The sequence below is a fragment of the Magnolia sinica genome, chromosome 19 (genome assembly GCF_029962835.1).
Source record: "Magnolia sinica isolate HGM2019 chromosome 19, MsV1, whole genome shotgun sequence".
In the NCBI taxonomy this organism is placed as follows: domain Eukaryota; kingdom Viridiplantae; phylum Streptophyta; class Magnoliopsida; order Magnoliales; family Magnoliaceae; genus Magnolia; species Magnolia sinica.
The window spans coordinates 2,519,802-2,536,465 of record NC_080591.1 but is presented as its reverse complement, the minus strand read 5'-3'; the positions used below and the strand labels follow the sequence as shown (position 1 = coordinate 2,536,465).

General features: G+C 38.2%; 1 protein-coding gene across 1 annotated transcript; it reads right to left on the bottom strand.

The window, feature by feature from the left end:
- Window positions 1-305: 305 nt before the first annotated feature.
- On the bottom strand, window positions 306-12,296 carry LOC131235645 (DExH-box ATP-dependent RNA helicase DExH17). The gene is made up of 26 exons (XM_058232912.1): window positions 12,179-12,296; window positions 11,917-12,100; window positions 11,318-11,479; window positions 10,944-11,181; window positions 10,782-10,818; window positions 10,618-10,664; window positions 10,195-10,232; window positions 9,972-9,993; window positions 9,641-9,853; window positions 9,246-9,402; window positions 9,109-9,160; window positions 7,918-7,989; window positions 7,741-7,790; window positions 7,503-7,620; window positions 7,343-7,406; window positions 7,181-7,264; window positions 6,738-6,863; window positions 6,452-6,648; window positions 6,163-6,351; window positions 5,215-5,466; window positions 5,080-5,129; window positions 4,933-4,950; window positions 2,668-2,750; window positions 2,364-2,571; window positions 1,844-1,881; window positions 306-1,738 (listed from the first exon to the last, which is right to left on the bottom strand). Exons 1-26 carry the CDS (start codon window positions 12,244-12,246, stop codon window positions 753-755), a joined length of 3,753 nt encoding a protein of 1,250 aa, XP_058088895.1. The 5' UTR covers window positions 12,247-12,296; the 3' UTR covers window positions 306-752.
- Between the last annotated feature and the right edge of the window lie 4,368 nt (window positions 12,297-16,664).

Below are 16,664 nucleotides of genomic sequence, written 5' to 3'. Positions count from 1 at the left end.
GGCCCATGTGATTTGGGGCCTATGGGGGAGGTCTTGTGTTCGAGACTCCTCACCAAGGGTGATTAATGCGCATTTCACATTAGGCTCGAGTAGGGTAGCCCGTGGGATGTAGGGAGACACTCGAGGTGGGCGGCTCATCTGATTTGGGGCCCATGAAGGGGTTTCGGCCGAGGTCCTAAAAATCCATGAAATGTGGGGCCTGGGCTACAAGATAAAGGGATTAATTCGCCATACTCTAATAGTTCGAGCTTTTAGAACAAGTGTTTAATTGTCCTGCATCAAGGTCTATTGTCACCCCTACTTTGGACAGGTTTGGGATGAGCCAAGAGCCTTGCAGTTTTGGTCCAGGGCCAAGATTTCACAGTTTGCAGCTAATGGACTGGGCCCGATCATAATCTCCCCAAGGACCCGATAGGATAGGCTAGCACAACCCAACTTACGTAACATTGTGACCAATATCTATTTGGAGGGCCTGGCTCGGACTGGGCTTGGTTCCTTCTCTATGGCCATCAATTGGATGGTGACGATCATGGGTATGAACACAAACGGAATGGTTGAGATGGTTTATACACCAGGTTCTGGTGGGTACTTTATATCCATTGATCACACATTCTCTCGACTGACAATCTGACATAGGTAGACCAGATTGCTATACTTCCCAAACAGCTATGTAGTTTCATATTCTACACTTCAGTTATTGTAGCTTCCATGTTTGAATCAGATTCAAGAAACATCGATTTACAAAAACAAGATTAAAGAAATGAAAAGACGCTCTTAACCCCAAGGAAGGACACGCCAATCTCCTTACCTGATGTTGCCAATGAGCAGCATTGTTTCTCAGCTTCCCTTCTACCAATTGTATTCATTTCCTTTGAAATCATCTCTTGTTGTTTCAATGGTGGAGATCTTTGCCAGCCCGTTTCACAAACATCCGGTTTCACAGCGAAGATATCTGAAAACAGCTGCTTGGTTTCCGTTCGATCATTTACAGCATTTGAAACAAGAAAACCAAGCTCAGATTTCCCATCAGTTATCAAACTTCCAGAGATAACATCGCGTCCTTGTGCTGAATTTTCAACTGCATTTCGATCCTTTGAACTTGGATGCAGTTGGATATCTGAGAACGGTTTCTTAATATCCATCTTAATATCCGTTAGATCATTAAGAGTGGCTTTGATATCAGTAAAACAGTTGGAGCTTACATCGTTTTTTGATGATTGGCCTTCATCTCGCATGCAAACGGCAGCTGATTCTTTTGGACTATGATGCTTTTCTTTTAATGGTGAAGCTCTTCGCTGGCCAGACTCCCATACATCTGCTTGTAGGGTGGAGATATCTGAAAACGGGCGACTCTTAATTCCAGCAGAAAGCTCGGCTTTTCCATTGCTGAAGCTTCTAGAGATCATATGGTATTCTGGTGCTGTATTTTCATCAATGTGGTTATCAAGACCATTCATCTGAATCATCCCTGTTGGAGAGATCTTTGAAATGCTGAAATCCGCTGTGGTTACCATAGGTTCTGAGTCAGGTAGGATCACAATCTCTCTCTGGATACCGTTCATGCCTACCTTTTCTGTTGCTTTTCTTGTCGGAAGTAAGGCTCTGGATGGAGATGAATTTTCTGTTGCAGATGTCGAAAACAATGGAAAATTTTTAGCCTTTTTGCGGATGTGGTCGAATACCGTCTGTTGATTTATTGCCTCAGAACCGCATTCTTCAGTTTCAGGAGCAGGAAAACCTTGCACGAGTAAGAATTTTTAAAATTACAGAAAAGTAGGAGGAAGTTGACAGCAAAACCAGGCCTATAACGGTTTTAAGATGTCAAATCTGATTTAAGTACTACCTTCCTCTATGTCTTCCTGTAGGAGGTTGAAGCTGGGCCTGTGGCAGTAAAAAAAAAAAAAAGGAAGACTTTGAGAACACAAGAAAGAGAAATGCTCTTATGCTCATGGGTTATTGCACACAAATTCCCAACATGGCAAATGTATACAAGATCTGTACTACTCATTTTTTGGGGCCCAAATATAGTATGGGCCATGGCCAGTAAATAGTCAGTCAGACGATCCTAACGGCTCAATGTGAGGTAAACAAAAAATTAACCACCGCCATTTCTGGTGCTTGTTCCAAACATCCAATCAAGCAGTTAGGATTGTGTCCCTGTATATGTTGGGACATGCTGGATGAACGGTCCAGATATTGTATATGTTGCCACTTTGTCCCCATGGGAACTTGTGTGCAATTAGCATTCCTGGTTATCAAAATACGGAGAGAAGGACAACGCTCAAACAGATCCAAACATGATGGAATCAGGTAGAGTGAAGATCAAAGATGAAATTCCATTGAATTAAACAGTAAGCTCTTACATGGAAGAGATCACCCTTTTAGATTTACTCAAAATTTGAGGTTCTTCAGTCGGAGCACGAGAACAAGTGTTGTTGTTATCATCATCCACCACATAAATTTCCCTGGGCAGAGAATAAGTATGAGCGGACTGTCGATCTCCACGTGCCCACATTGTATTTGGGTTGGCCTCCCTAGTTAAAACAAGCTTTTCATGGACGTCAAGACCCACTGCATAAAGATACCAAAGCGACTAATCACTCCGGGTGGATGTTGAATACCAGTAAATTTGCAATTTGAGACATTTGACAGCAGAAGGAAATTTACCATAATCTTCAAAGATAAGATGGACTTTCACAGTCAGCTTTCCTTGCTGAGGGTTTGACACGAGAAGTGTTGCACTATAGGGGCTGCAAATTGCAATATGAGCCGTCTCATCAGTTGAGAAGAATATAACATGAGAGAAACGGGAATTGAATTTAGGCTGCATATGGATGCACCATCGAACTGAGTTGCAGTATCTACTTCAATAGAGAGGAAAGAACAAAATTGTAATTCCATTCCTTATCATTCATAACAAGGAAGTAGCTTCACTTGCAGTTAGCTTCCTTTCAAGTCCACTTGAAATCATAGTTTTAAAAATTAAACTATGATTTAAAAAATTAAACTATGACTAGATGTGATGTCTAGCTGGGTCAGGTTGACCCCAAGACTCGGACAACTCTTTACTTGACTCGACTCGATATTTAATAACTGAAGAATATAATTTATAAATTTTTTAAGTACTTATATATCTATAAATTTTAGAATAATGGAATAATGTGCAAACACATGATGCTTAACATGTGGGTTATAGGCCTTGCTCCTTCTGCTTGAGGTCTTAGGTTCAAAATCCAATTCCTATTTTTTTTGGTTAAAAACTCTTTGCAAGAGAGTGACTCGCTTTGAGTCATGTTGAATCAAGTCGACTCGACTTGAAATGTCTTCGATTCGAGTTGACTAGGCTGAGTTTCAAGTTGACTTACCAAGATTTAGAACTATGCTTGAAAGCAACGCAGCCATGGTGATGGTAATGGATACTATGGACAATGCAATTTAGCCATTTCTTTGGTATTCAAGTCCGCTTTATATTTCCTTGCTGTGATAACTTCAAGTAAAAGTATGATGAGATTGGACTGGTTTTCAATCTGAGTAATCCCATCTTCAAGTCCACTTTACATCCTCTTTTGCTTCAGTAGGTGAGCTAAGACTAAGGAAACAAACAACCTAGAATCTCAATGGAGAGGTATTGGAACTAAGAAGCCAAGGGCGTGTTTGGATACACAGAATCCATGTGAAAATAGAAATTGTTTACCACCGACAAGACAGTTGGGCTGTTTGGATATGTGGGTTCCACACAATAATCATAACTCTTGTCCATGGTCAGAATTCTCTGGCACAACAAACAAACTCACAGTTTGTCTAATGAATTTGAGGATTCCGCTTGCTATCCAAACAGGCACACCATTTTTTTTTAATGCCATTTTCTCCAGTGACCATGGAATTTATCCAAGGAATCCAAAGAGAGCACATATCCAAACCCACCTTAATTTCTTCCACCTAGTCTTCTCTTGTGCTTCCATTCTCCACAGTCCATCCCTTTGAACAGAGGGTTAGAGCTCACTGATAGGCACTCCTACAACAGCATATTCAATTCCTCTCTCAACAAATTCACCCTTCTATCTCATTTCTCAATAGATGCACTTATCAATGTCATCTACCTTAATGTATAGCTCTCAAGATTTGTGAATCAGAATCACAAATTTTTACCAATAAAGTCATGATTAAGTCTCGATGAATTCCCAAATCTTATAATTTGCATTTTTGACAGTTAATATAATATTGTTTGAGACTTTATAATTTTGCAATATTGAGTGGAAACAAGTAAATCAGTTAGCCACTAATCATTCTTAGCAATTATTGGAAAGGCTATTCCCATCACATGTGTCTTACAGATACACCCTTTTTCTTTGTACCAGAGGTGGGGAACATGTGTATGGATCAAAAGGTGGAGCCGAAAGTAGTGGCCATGGCAGTTATTCTGGACAGAAGTTTGATAAAGAGGGGATCAAGGAACTTAAAAGATGGATTTGATAGATTAGTGCTGTAAATCTGGAAAACATGAATCGTGACCCAATATTATATGCTGTTATATTTGTAAAAGTAAACACACATGACTCACAAGTCACAGCTCGTTGATTTTAATCAACCCGTGTAATAGACTATTACATAGCACCTAAGGGAGTTTTGGGCTCTCATTGCAGGTCCCAGGCCGGATAAAGGGGGATAGTTGCATCAGGTTGGCAGCCAGCATGAAACTTTTGCCATAACTTTCATTAAGAATCCTGACAATATGACATGGCAGAACATGATTGGTGCAGCCATACCCCAAGTAGTTGGAATAAGGTTTAGATGATGATGATGATGATAAAACACATATGATTCACATGGCATAATGTCATATATAATAATCTGTTTGCTAAAATTAGATATGCTTGCTAATATGAATAGATAGGTATTGGATGGAGAGAATTAATGAAGATTCTATAGTACCTGGAAAACTCTTCAACTCTGCTGCAGAGAATCCAAGAAACGGCAAACTCGTAAGAAATATAATGAAATAGAGGGAAATGGTACATGGTCATGAGTGGAAGCATATTCCAAAAGTTAGATTCTACATGAAACAAAAGGCAACATCACCTTATTTTCTCATAAAAAAAGATCATATTATTTTCTTCCGAACCTATAACCTGTAAAAAAGAGTATAAGCCATATGCTGAAGAAGGAAATGCCATGGTATGAAGAAGATTGGTGGAAGTTGTTTAGATGACATACCATGTCAGCATAATGCCGCTTAACTGACGAGATTGATTGTGATAACCGAGTTAGCGTGATAACTAACTTTGACTTTCCTTGCCTTCGGCATTCAGCCTCTTCAGCCTTCATCTCAACCTTCGGTGGAAGTGATAATAAGGACTCCTTGATATGATTCCCAAATGGGTATTTCCGACCTGTAATTATTTCTATCCTCCTTGGATCTGCTTCCTCCATTGTCTTGAATGAGTTAATTCCAGCTGAATGTAATGCCTAAGTTGAACATTAAAAAAATGCATTTTAGGTCAAGGGTACAAGCACAAAATCATGATCACACATCCATAAAGCTGAATGCTCATATTGAAATATATGGAATTATGTGAATATTATTAGTTCATAAAGGAAGAAGAAACAGGGAAAAAGTTTATGAATATAAACTATAGTTTATCTTCCTCATCATCTTCTTCAGCCTCTACTATAAACTTGGGGTTGTCCTTTACTGGAAGATTGGCAAAAGATTAACAATTGGCTGCCCACCGGACATCAACCTTCCTCTTTTGCAAAAGTTCTGGAACTGGCCATGGAAGGGGCCCAGATTAACACCACTTACATGCCCAAATGGTATTCACCTGGTAGTAACCACTGGCCAACTATTACATGCCCTACTCCAAGGATAAGTGAGCAAAATGCTGAGCATGAGGCACATGCATGCATGAATGGGGTTGTGCTTGAGATAAAACTTAGGGTATAAATATGGTGCGACTACGTAAATGGTCCATAAAAAGATAAAAGAAAAGGATAAAAAATTAAGGTTCTTTCTAAGTGCATGTGAACATCTGACATTTGAACTTGACACGACTTAAAAAAATGTAGTGCCATTGTCACATGGGTTTTTTAGTATAGAACATTGTACACCCCAAGAAATCTATTTCAAGATCTGAATACAGTTATTAAACAAAAGAAAATAACCTTTGCAGTGACCATTCCAATGCCTGGTAGTTGTTTCAGCAAGTAGGGACTGTCATCCCAAAGCCTCTGGTGTAAGCTTTTAGCTAGAAGAGTAGAGTGCAGAGCACCCCTGTAACACTTCTTGTAAATAAAGAACTCTTTCATGCATCTTGCAATTCTACACCCATTTGAGCATATTGAATTCGTGTCCTGTGAAATGCCTATTAGTTTCTAGCACATGTTAATAGAAGTGGATATATACAGAAAATGACACTTTTAAGTTATTTCATGCATTGCCATGAGAGAAGACCTGGTTGAGGGATAAATCATGAATTGAAGGATCGCCAGTCAAGCAGTCATTTGCCAACACAAATATCTTCTCCTCCCTCGTTTGAATCCGCTTTTTCCGCTTTCCATTTTCAGTAAGGATGTGAAAACGAAGCCGGCCATCTTTATCAGTGTTTATGTCATTTAGGAGTTTCTTCTCATTGCGTCTCAGTTGTATCCCTTCATTTACCAGCATGGGATGGATGATTAATCATTCCAATAGCTTGCAATGACAAGTAAATTAGCTGGTGTTACAGTGGCATACATACAAGCAATCTCCTGGGAGCGGCAAACAGTACGGAGTACATCTTCCAAACTGGAGTTCTCAGTTGTTTGTATAATGTCTTTCATCGTGTTGAATTTCAAATAATATTTTGTCATCAGCCGTCCAGGCTCTGTAGATACAGTAGTTTCAGGAAGTCATGCTTGCATTTATGGTAGATGATGATTGCATTTATAGACGTGGAAAGGTTAGCCTAAACAAGCATGTTTATGCATTCACATTAAGGGAGATTATGCTGATGCTATGTGGGAGTTTTGAGACCACTAAAACGTGTGGGCACACAAGCATGCAAGTGAAATATTTGAGTACATAAACTTCACGTTTTTGTGAGTGATGATCATGCATGTCAGGATACTCTGGTAAATACAGATACTTCATCTTCATTATAAAATTTGCAAAACAAACATTGTGGAGACAACAACAAGATACCTAATGGCTTCAGAAGAAAACCATATTCATCTGTCCAGATCATGCCATATGTTGATAGTTCGTTAACCTTCTGGAGGCATATTCCTGATATTCAAATGAAAATAATCAAGAGATGAAAGAAAAATAAAGGCTGAAACCTCAACAAAGAGTACATGGGAAAACCTTGCATATGCTTCTCTAAGCGTTCACAAGGAATCCCTCTCTTAAGTCCATAATTTTCAGGATTCTGATTTTGCATGTAGAATATTAGATAAATTACACAAAAAAAAAAAAAAAGAAGACATTATTCAGAGATTGTTTTTACATTTTGCTCAAAACATGCCTTTTTGATCCGCACATACAGGTATGAACACTTCAGCCACTCGATCGCCAAAGTAATATCGGAGACATTTAGCTGAACTATCTCTGCATTTAAATGCTCTGTTGTGCATGAAAGCAATCTAAGGCGATAGAAATAATGTCATACCAACTATTTTAGAAGATCTGCAAAGTACTATACAACATGCACAGGAGAATTACAGAGATCCAAACAGGTCCCAGAATAAGAATCAAGAACTTACTGTGATTCCACCATTTCACATCCATTTAAGAGATTCTCGTACAAATGAACCTATGGTGGGAAACAAAATCATAACAGAACTCACACAATTAAGCAAAGCAAAAACTGCTATGAAACCTCAACTCTCTTTATTGAAAGCATCTGAATTAGAAAAAAAAAATATTGAGGACGAAATTACTGTTTCTCTTCTCGTCATGATTATGACTGTCCCAGTCTCCTCAAATGGTGGACGACCTGCCCTCCCACACATCTGCAAGGCCCAAAGTTTTAGATTACTTTTAGTAGAATGACTTGGAAGGAAAGACACTGAAGCATGCGGTCAGGCACATTGTGCGTTTCATTGTTGACACATACAGGTTTCAAGAATATTCATGATTTGTGTGCATCGCGTATAGGTTTTGTGCAGACGCATCAATTTAAATCAATTTATTACTAAATAAAAGTTGCCTAAGACACTCCAGCGGAAGTTGAGGTATCAAAGAAAGAAAATAAACTTTAGAACCATAAGAAACAGTTCTGTGCATGGAATTGATGCACACACAGAGGCACGGAAAAAGTACCATGAGGTCAAACTGTGTGCGCCCCGCCCTAATCCATGTCAGACATCCACCCCATCAATCATATGCACCTTTCCATGTGGGCAATAGGTCTAAAAATCAGTCCAATCCGTAACTTAGGTCGGCCTTACCACATACAACAGTTAAGAGTGGATACCCAACTATTGAAACCTTCGTGATCATTTATAGGGACCACTAAGATGTGGTTCAGATATCCAGACCATCCATTATGTGTGTTCCACTTGGATGAGGGGTCACACCAAGTTTCAGCTGTATCCAAGACTCAGGTGGACCCCACAAAGTGCTTTTAGACGTTTTATGCATGATTTCACACGGTTTCAGATAGTGTGACCCACTTGAGTTCTGGATATAGTTGATTTTTGGGATATCCCATAATCTAGAGGGGACCCACCAAATGCACGGTGTGGATGTCCGACATAGTCACGGGGGGTGCATTGTCGATTGACACAACTTTAAATCAAGTAGACATTACAGTTGTGACTACCAGAACATTTGCCACTGAAAATAAATGTCGGCAGGAGAATCAGCGTCATTCCCTATAATGATTATGGTGAGTGAATACATCAGCTTGTTGGAGCTCGTTTTGAGTAACAATTCAAAAGAAATTTTGTCTGTGATGTTATCATTATGTAATTAAAAAAATAACTTCAACATAAAAAAAAAAGGATGTACCAACATTATCTGTTTATGGTTGAAATAAGTTGCAGAGAGCAGCATGTGTTGTTTGCAGATTTATATATAAATGGAAGAAACTACTTCAAAAGAAAGCTCGAAATGGTAAGATGACGTGCCTGCAGTATCATGGATCGGTCATATTCCGAGTAGACCCCTTTCTCCTTGTTGCTGGATAAATTTGAAATTTAGTAGTGAACTTTTTATGATTTTCCTCAACAAATGAACCTCTAAACCGAAAAAAGGTTCAACATACAAGTATTGTGTTGATTTAATTACTACTGTATGTGCTGGTAAGTTGATTCCATGCGCAAGAGTATTTGTAGTGCACAGTATTTGAAGATCACCATTGAGAAAGAGTCCTTCAATAAGGTTCCGGTCCTTTAGGCAAAGCCCACCATTATGAAAACCAACTGCAGGTAAAGACAGGTTTAGATCCTGTAACAAGCTTTGGCAAGAACAAAACTACGGTATATCATGCAGAACCTTATTCCAGAACTATCAACACGAACCTATCTGAGCTACATGCATAATTTCAAACAAGAAAAAAACAACACTTTCGTGTGTGAGGAGAGAGGACTATTGAATGATTTTAAATTGTGTACATTAATAGAGGAATGCCTAGCTATATGATGACAAACTAATGTATACCTCCATAAAGAATGGATGATTGCATTTGTTTATCACTGCATGATAGAGATGCTTCCTTTAGCCTGTTCGGTTGTTCTCTGTGTTTTATGAATGGATTTGAATGGCCAAGACCCATTGCAGTCCGACAGAGGCATTGCGCAGCTTCTTGTGCACCTCTTCTGGTGGAACAGAAAACCAATGCAGATTTCCCTCTGGAGTGTTGCATAAGTATATCTGCGGACCATTTTTGGATGTTTAATTCTCCTTCCACGCATTACGGAAGGAACAAAAGGAAGAAAAACAAAACAATAAAATGATTGATATAAAAGCCTGTTTCCCAATCCATACTTACCAAAAATGAAGTTTTGGAGTCGCTGATAAATGAAACAAGAATTAAACATATCAGTACAACAAGAATAAAAACCATTATATTTTGACTAGGAAAGGATATATAATGTTATATGGATTTCAAAATGATCAAACTGCTTGTAGAAAAACAAAGATATGGTCTTACATGACAGTCATTAGATTCATACTTCAATGACCAAATGATATGAATAAGATTAAGCAATTACCCTTTCAAATAAGAAGTCGTTTCTAGCTGAGGCGTAACCTGCAAAAAACATAATTTTCAGAATCAGTAGAACAACAGATGGCAGCAGGAAACAATACCATTACTCTTTTTTACTGATAGGCAAAACAGGATTCATAAAGCCAAACCCACATAGCTAGGACAAGGCTCTGGTGGTGATGATAAATTTTATTGTCAAGCAGCATGGAGAAGCAGGGGATTCCTCCATGAAATATATATATATATATATATATATATATACACACACACACACACACACACACAGAGTAGCAGACCTTTAGGGGCATCAGCAATAGCAAGAAAATTGAAGCTATTGAACATGGCAACAAGCCTATGGAAGAAAGAATACCAAAAGTTTGAATTTGAGATCATTCAAGAAGAGCAAAATAAAGCATTGGAAGCATACCAAATACTTTGGTGGTCAATTTTACAGGCCTCATTTCTTCTCCAAATCTGTCATATTAAAATAATAATAATAATAATGATAAATAAAATTAAGTGCAAGATGAACTTATTTGGCCCATGCATTGAATAAAAAAAGAATCACTTTTAATGTACACTTAGGAGTACCTTTTAATACCTTCAGAAGGAACCATAAGCCATTCAGCTGCAAAAGTTAATATGAAGTGAGAAAATACTCCAATTTACGCCATTTATGCAAAATACCAAGAAAGTGGTCGAGGCTTGAGACAATGAATTTACACCATTTAGTGTCATAAAATTAAAATTTACCAAGGTCCTCAATGTTTGGGATTGTAGCAGAAACAGCAAGGAAGCGAACATGAGCCAGAGGACTTGAACGCATTTCAGGGTTTCGAGCAAGCATTTTTATTCTGCTAACTATTGCTTCCAAAGAAGCTCCACGTGGATCATTTAACAAGTGAACCTCATCAATAAGCAGAAGTGCAATATCACTAAAAAAGCTCAAGCCACCATCCCGTATGCGATGCCGGGTCACGGCATCAAATTTCTGCAAACATAAAGAGTATATTCAAACATCTATGCTAGAAGTTCAATTTGAAGTCACCAGACTCACTACAGAGAGCAAGATAGTAATCAGTCTGCATTTTAAAAGGAAATGAAAATCAGACTGGTTGAACATTCACCTCAGGTGTAGTTAATATGATGTCCGCTTCTTGAATATTCTTTACATTGTAAGATTCATTGTCACCCGTCAGCTCCAAGCAACTAATTCCCCAAGAACCAAGCTTCAGGTTCCAGTCTCGGAGTTTCTCCTGCACTAAGGCCTTTGATGGAGCGATGTAGATCTTCATGCCATGGAAGAAGAATCTATAGTCAGACTACAAACTATATTAAAGTTAAGAGCAGAAACACTACTCCTTAACACATTTTAATCACATCATGGCCTGAAACAAATTGTGTCAGGTTACAAGAGCATGGATCACCCCAGAACACAATAAACACATTCACTTGTATATTGTTACATAGCATGGCATCTATAAGAATTGATCTCATAAAACCAGAACTCGAATGGGATGACAATAAAGATCCTAGCACTGCAATTAAATGTTATAATGAGCTCCTGATAAACTGCCAGTTTAGACAAAAAGGGACAGATGGGAGGGAACTACTGAAGTTGGTGGTGATCTCCAACCAAGACGCAGTGCTTTCTTCCCTTCTAAACTGCTTATTGAGAAAGAAAAAAGCATGGACTACCATCAACAACAGGAAGTATGTAACGTACTGTTTTAAAGTTTCCTTTTATATGGTTGAACTTCCCATCCTGTGAAAGGAACCTTGAAAGAAGTCTCAAAATACAGAGCTCAAATAGCACTGTTTTACCACTTCCTGTTGGTGCTGAGATAACCATGTTTTGGTCGGAGAGGAAGCAGCCAGGAAAGCACTCACTCTGCAACGAATTGAAGTACCTGCACATAATAAACAAATGAAACTGTATCCAAACAAATTTCAATAGTGTATCCAAACACAAACATAGAGAACAGTACCTGAAACCGAAAGTGGGCCGAAAAGGTGCAGGCAGATCCGAGACGGATCTCAATGCATATGAGTCCATAACTGAGCTCAATTCATCAAAATCTACAAACAAAAACAAATTCAATAAGAACTTTTCTCATGAACTAAATTAAAAAAAAAAAAAAAAGAATTTTAACAGAAATAAGTATCAGGCAATTCCATGAATTTGTAAATCTGAACAGAAATTCCTCGGTACCTTTCAAATCTGGGGCTCTAAGCAAAAAAAAAAAAATAAAGTCCAAAAATTCTACCACAAACACATGCATCGAGCGAATCTAAGCTCGTTCATCTGAAATAACTATAAATCTATCCAAAAACAAGGAACCAAAGATATACTTCAACATCAGTTTTCATTTTCCTCATGAATTTTAACAGAAATTGAATAATCTTCTCAAATCTAAGGATTTGAAGCGAAAGAATTACCAAAATCTCGACATCAAACACAAACACAAAGCAAATCTCCTTCGATTCATCGAAAATAACAAAAAGAAAACAATCCACAGCTTGAAAAGGAAGAGAAATTTTAATATTTCTGTTCATTCTTCCTTAATTTTAACAGAAATTAAACAATTCCTTTTCATATATAAGGATTTGGAGTGAAAGGAGCATCAAAATCTCCTCAACAAACACAAACATCAAGTGAATCTCCTCTGATCCATCAAAAATGACAATAATCTATACGAACATGAAACAGATGAGAAATTTCAACATCGATTTTCATTTTCCCCAGATTTTTAAAAGAAATTCTACGAAATGAACGAATTAAATACCAAAATCTACACAGAATGCAAAAGTAAATCAAATCTACTCTCATTTGTATGAAACAAGTTAAATTTCCGTATGGTATCTTCAGATTCTCTGAAAAGTCGACAGATTGATGAAATTCTTCAGAAATTTAGAGAAATCGCAGAGAGAATGAGACGTACTTCTGCGAGAGAGAGTCAGATGCTTCTGTGTGAGAGTGAAGGAGCAAGAGACTGAAGAAGCAGGAGAGTGAAGGGGCAAGAGAGTGAAGAAGCAGGAGATTTCTATTTATATGGCGGGAGCTATCGCAGCTTTTCAAATCGATAAAAACTTCGGTACTCTGTCCGACCGGGATGATGATACGCAGGCACTTGGGAATTACTTGCAAGTTGCATACGTGGCATATAAGTGAGTCTATTTAAACCGTCCAAATTATATGTGCAACTTTAGGTGTATTGTGAGACAAACATTCTCCTTATTTAATCTTCTGATTATCAGATTAGTGGACATTCATTGGACGGTTAAAATGAAAATATCCACAAATCAGAGGAAAGGGTTGTTCAACAAATCTGGTTTTGGAACTGTCAGTTTCACAAATTAGTCAGCTCAAACTGAGATAATGCATGCTGTGTATACAATTTCCGGTGCCTGCATATCAAGTGTGGTCCACACCTGGAGTATCAAATAACCTTCCTTCCAACTGAGGCCCGCCTTGCTGTGACACTCACTTGGACGCGGATTGGGTGGTGCCCCCACCGCACCAAGCGGGCACGGTTTGGGTGGATCCCGGACCCGCCGTAATTCCACTCCGTCGATCCATTTTGAAAGCTCATTTTAGGGCATGATCCCATAAATGAAGCAGATACAAATCTTAGGTGGACCTTACCACTGGAAACAGTCATGGTTAAATCCTCACCATTAAGAACTCCATGGGCCACTGGAATGTTTATTTGCCACCCAACTTGTTGATAAACATGAAGAGACAACATGGGTGGCTCACATGGAGTGTGTGTACTGACATGTGTGTACTAACAAGCTAACCCAAAAAAAAAAAGGCAAGCATGAAGAGACCACAAGAATATTAGCTTGATACAAAAATTTTGTGGCCCATGAGAAGTTTTTAATGATACGATTACTACTGTTTCCTATATTATGGTCAACCTGGGATCCAAATCTCTTCATTTTTGGAGTCATGCCCTAAAATGAATTTCAAAGCAGATGAACGGCCTGAAAGTAAGGCACATGTTTCACGCTGGGCCCCACAATAAGGGATCCCACCTGATGGATCTGGGGGATCTACCGTATCTACAACCGTACCAAGTAGGAACAGCCAACAAGCTAGTCAGATTTGATTGGCCGACAGACCACTGTAAAAGATAGATTCGGTTGAATATGTACTCTAGTCAAATTACTTCCAAAGGTTGGGTCATGTTTGACATAAATGTGTTGTCTAGTCAAATTCCATCATGTCTCGGTGGTAGACTCGGGGGAGTTTCAACATAAGGTCATGAGTTTTGAGTACCCGTTATGATGAAAAATGATGTAAATGATGTAGAGCGGGTTGTGAACAGTTACATGGCCAAGATGGATTAGAAAAGGCCAGGTGGACGACAGAAGTGATCCAGACCATCGAACCTTAAATCAGGTGTATCTTGCAATCTGGAATGAGTTATCTGATGTAAAATATATGATTTTGGGGTAGAACGAGCTACTGAAGCCAACCAACCCAGGTACACCGAGTTGCGCAGCCCGGAATTGCGAAAAACCCTTGGATCGATGGTCATTTTCCTATTTTAATTTCCTTTTTACTATAAATAGTAAGTTTTAGTTTGATTATAACTCTTCATCCATCGGGCTTTAGGAGTTGCGCCCAATGTGAAAAGAGCTTAGAATAGTTAGGAGAACGGTTTGGTGAAGCCAAATAGGACACTTACTATTTTTGGCCGAAAACCTTGTGCACTAGTAGACATCACGACCGTCTATAAATAGTAAGTTTACTATTTATAGTAAGTTGCGGGTTCTAAGAGTTTGAGTTGTAGTTTGATTCTCATTTCTTTCCCATTGCTTGGTACCCCTATTTAAAGGGTTGTGAACTCATTTTTATTCATCAATTAATTAATTTCAAATTTCTTAGAATTTATTTCTATTTTCTGCTTTCTTTCCTCGTGGATTCGAGAAGTCTCTGTGAGGAGTCCAGAGAGGCTCCGTGGATTCGGGGTAGTTATCCTCATCACGTTCATCCTTGCGTCAAAAAACCGTTGTGTTGTGATTGTGTGGATGTATGTGGGGTGAGAGTGCATGTGTAAAAAATCAAATTTTAGCAAAGGCCGTGAGAGTGCATGTCTAAAAATCAAATTTTAGCAAAGGCCAGCTCAGGTTCATCATTTACGCCTTAAGTATTCCTTTGAATCTTCACTTTCTTAATTTCATATACTTCATGCTATTTGGCTCTTGAGATTACATAAAAGCTCCCTAAATCCTTCACAAAGTTCTCTTCCTTCTTTCTAAGGCATTGGAAGGTGAGAATGGGAGTTTAAGAACTCATTTCTTATGAAACATAGCTTTGCTTTACCCTTTGGACCCCAACAATGGCTCTGCAACTTGTGCTGATTGTCAGAGATGCCTGAGCAGTTACCCCACTCTATCTAGGGCTCTTATGGTGACTCAGTGACCCTGCTCTAATTATTTAGGGCTCTTATGGTGACTCTGCACTAACCTTTCAGAGCCCAAGCAGTGGCTCCACGATGATTGTTTGGATTGTTAAACAAAATTCTCAAGCGGCCCTACATTAATCATCAAGGCACTCCACGTTTTTTTTTTTTTTTTTCAGTAGAATGGCCTGATGTTGTTTCTATCTGAAATCCTTTGATTGCCTTAGGAGTAAGGCAAACATATTGCCGGAACTTCTAAAGTTTTTGGAGTTATACATGAGTTGAACACTAAGATTATTTAAGTCTTTAAAACACCACAATACTTTGACTAATCAATCATCTAAATACTCTGAAGATTAAAGACCGTAGATTAAGATTGATATACATCATTTGCATCTCAACTCTATACCTTATAATAGACTATAGACTAGTTCTCTGTAGTTCTTATATATCTTTTAATCAAAGAATTTCTTTTTTCTTCCATGGATTGTACTTAAAGGCTTATGTCAGATCATAGCTTGAAATGTACTTTGTTCCAAATCAATGAAAACACTTCAACAGGTCATATTTGGATATGCATATCCTAGCGATAGAGGTCATAATCAAACCAATATCAATTCTCATACATCATTAGACACTTCTGTTACACCATAATACCAAAATATTTTTATTTTAGTTTTGATACCAAATGTTAAGAATTTAAGGCTCATTTGGCATCTCTACTCTAGTAAGCTTTATTTTATTCTAGCTATTGTCTTAAATAAGCTTGTTTGGTAAAATTACATTTTCAAAACTCAAAAAAAACTCTTATTTGAAATAAGCACACTTAGTAAAATATTTAAATAAGAATTTTTTTAGAGATAGTTGATGTCACTTCTAAAGATCACAACAACTCTATTATAATTAAGAGCAACAAGGTGGTTGTCTTGGTGGATCTCATCATAAATTAACCATGCCCCAAATGGCAAAAGAATGAATGGCTACGATCTTCATATTTTAAGACATTTGGTTTATCTATTATAACAAACATTGGATGTGGATCATCCATTCATATGGAGCCCAC

Excerpts from the sequence above, each read along its gene's own strand:
- LOC131235645 (XM_058232912.1), bottom strand. The coding sequence starts at position 12,246 with ATGGACTCATATGCATTGAGATCCGTCTCGGATCTGCCTGCACCTTTT. Across the intron at positions 10,233-10,617 it reads ATTGACCACCAAAGTATTTG|GTTACGCCTCAGCTAGAAAC; the intron begins GTATGCTTCCAA and ends TGTTTTTTGCAG. Across the intron at positions 5,467-6,162 it reads TTGGAATGGTCACTGCAAAG|GCATTACATTCAGCTGGAAT; the intron begins GTTATTTTCTTT and ends TGTTCAACTTAG.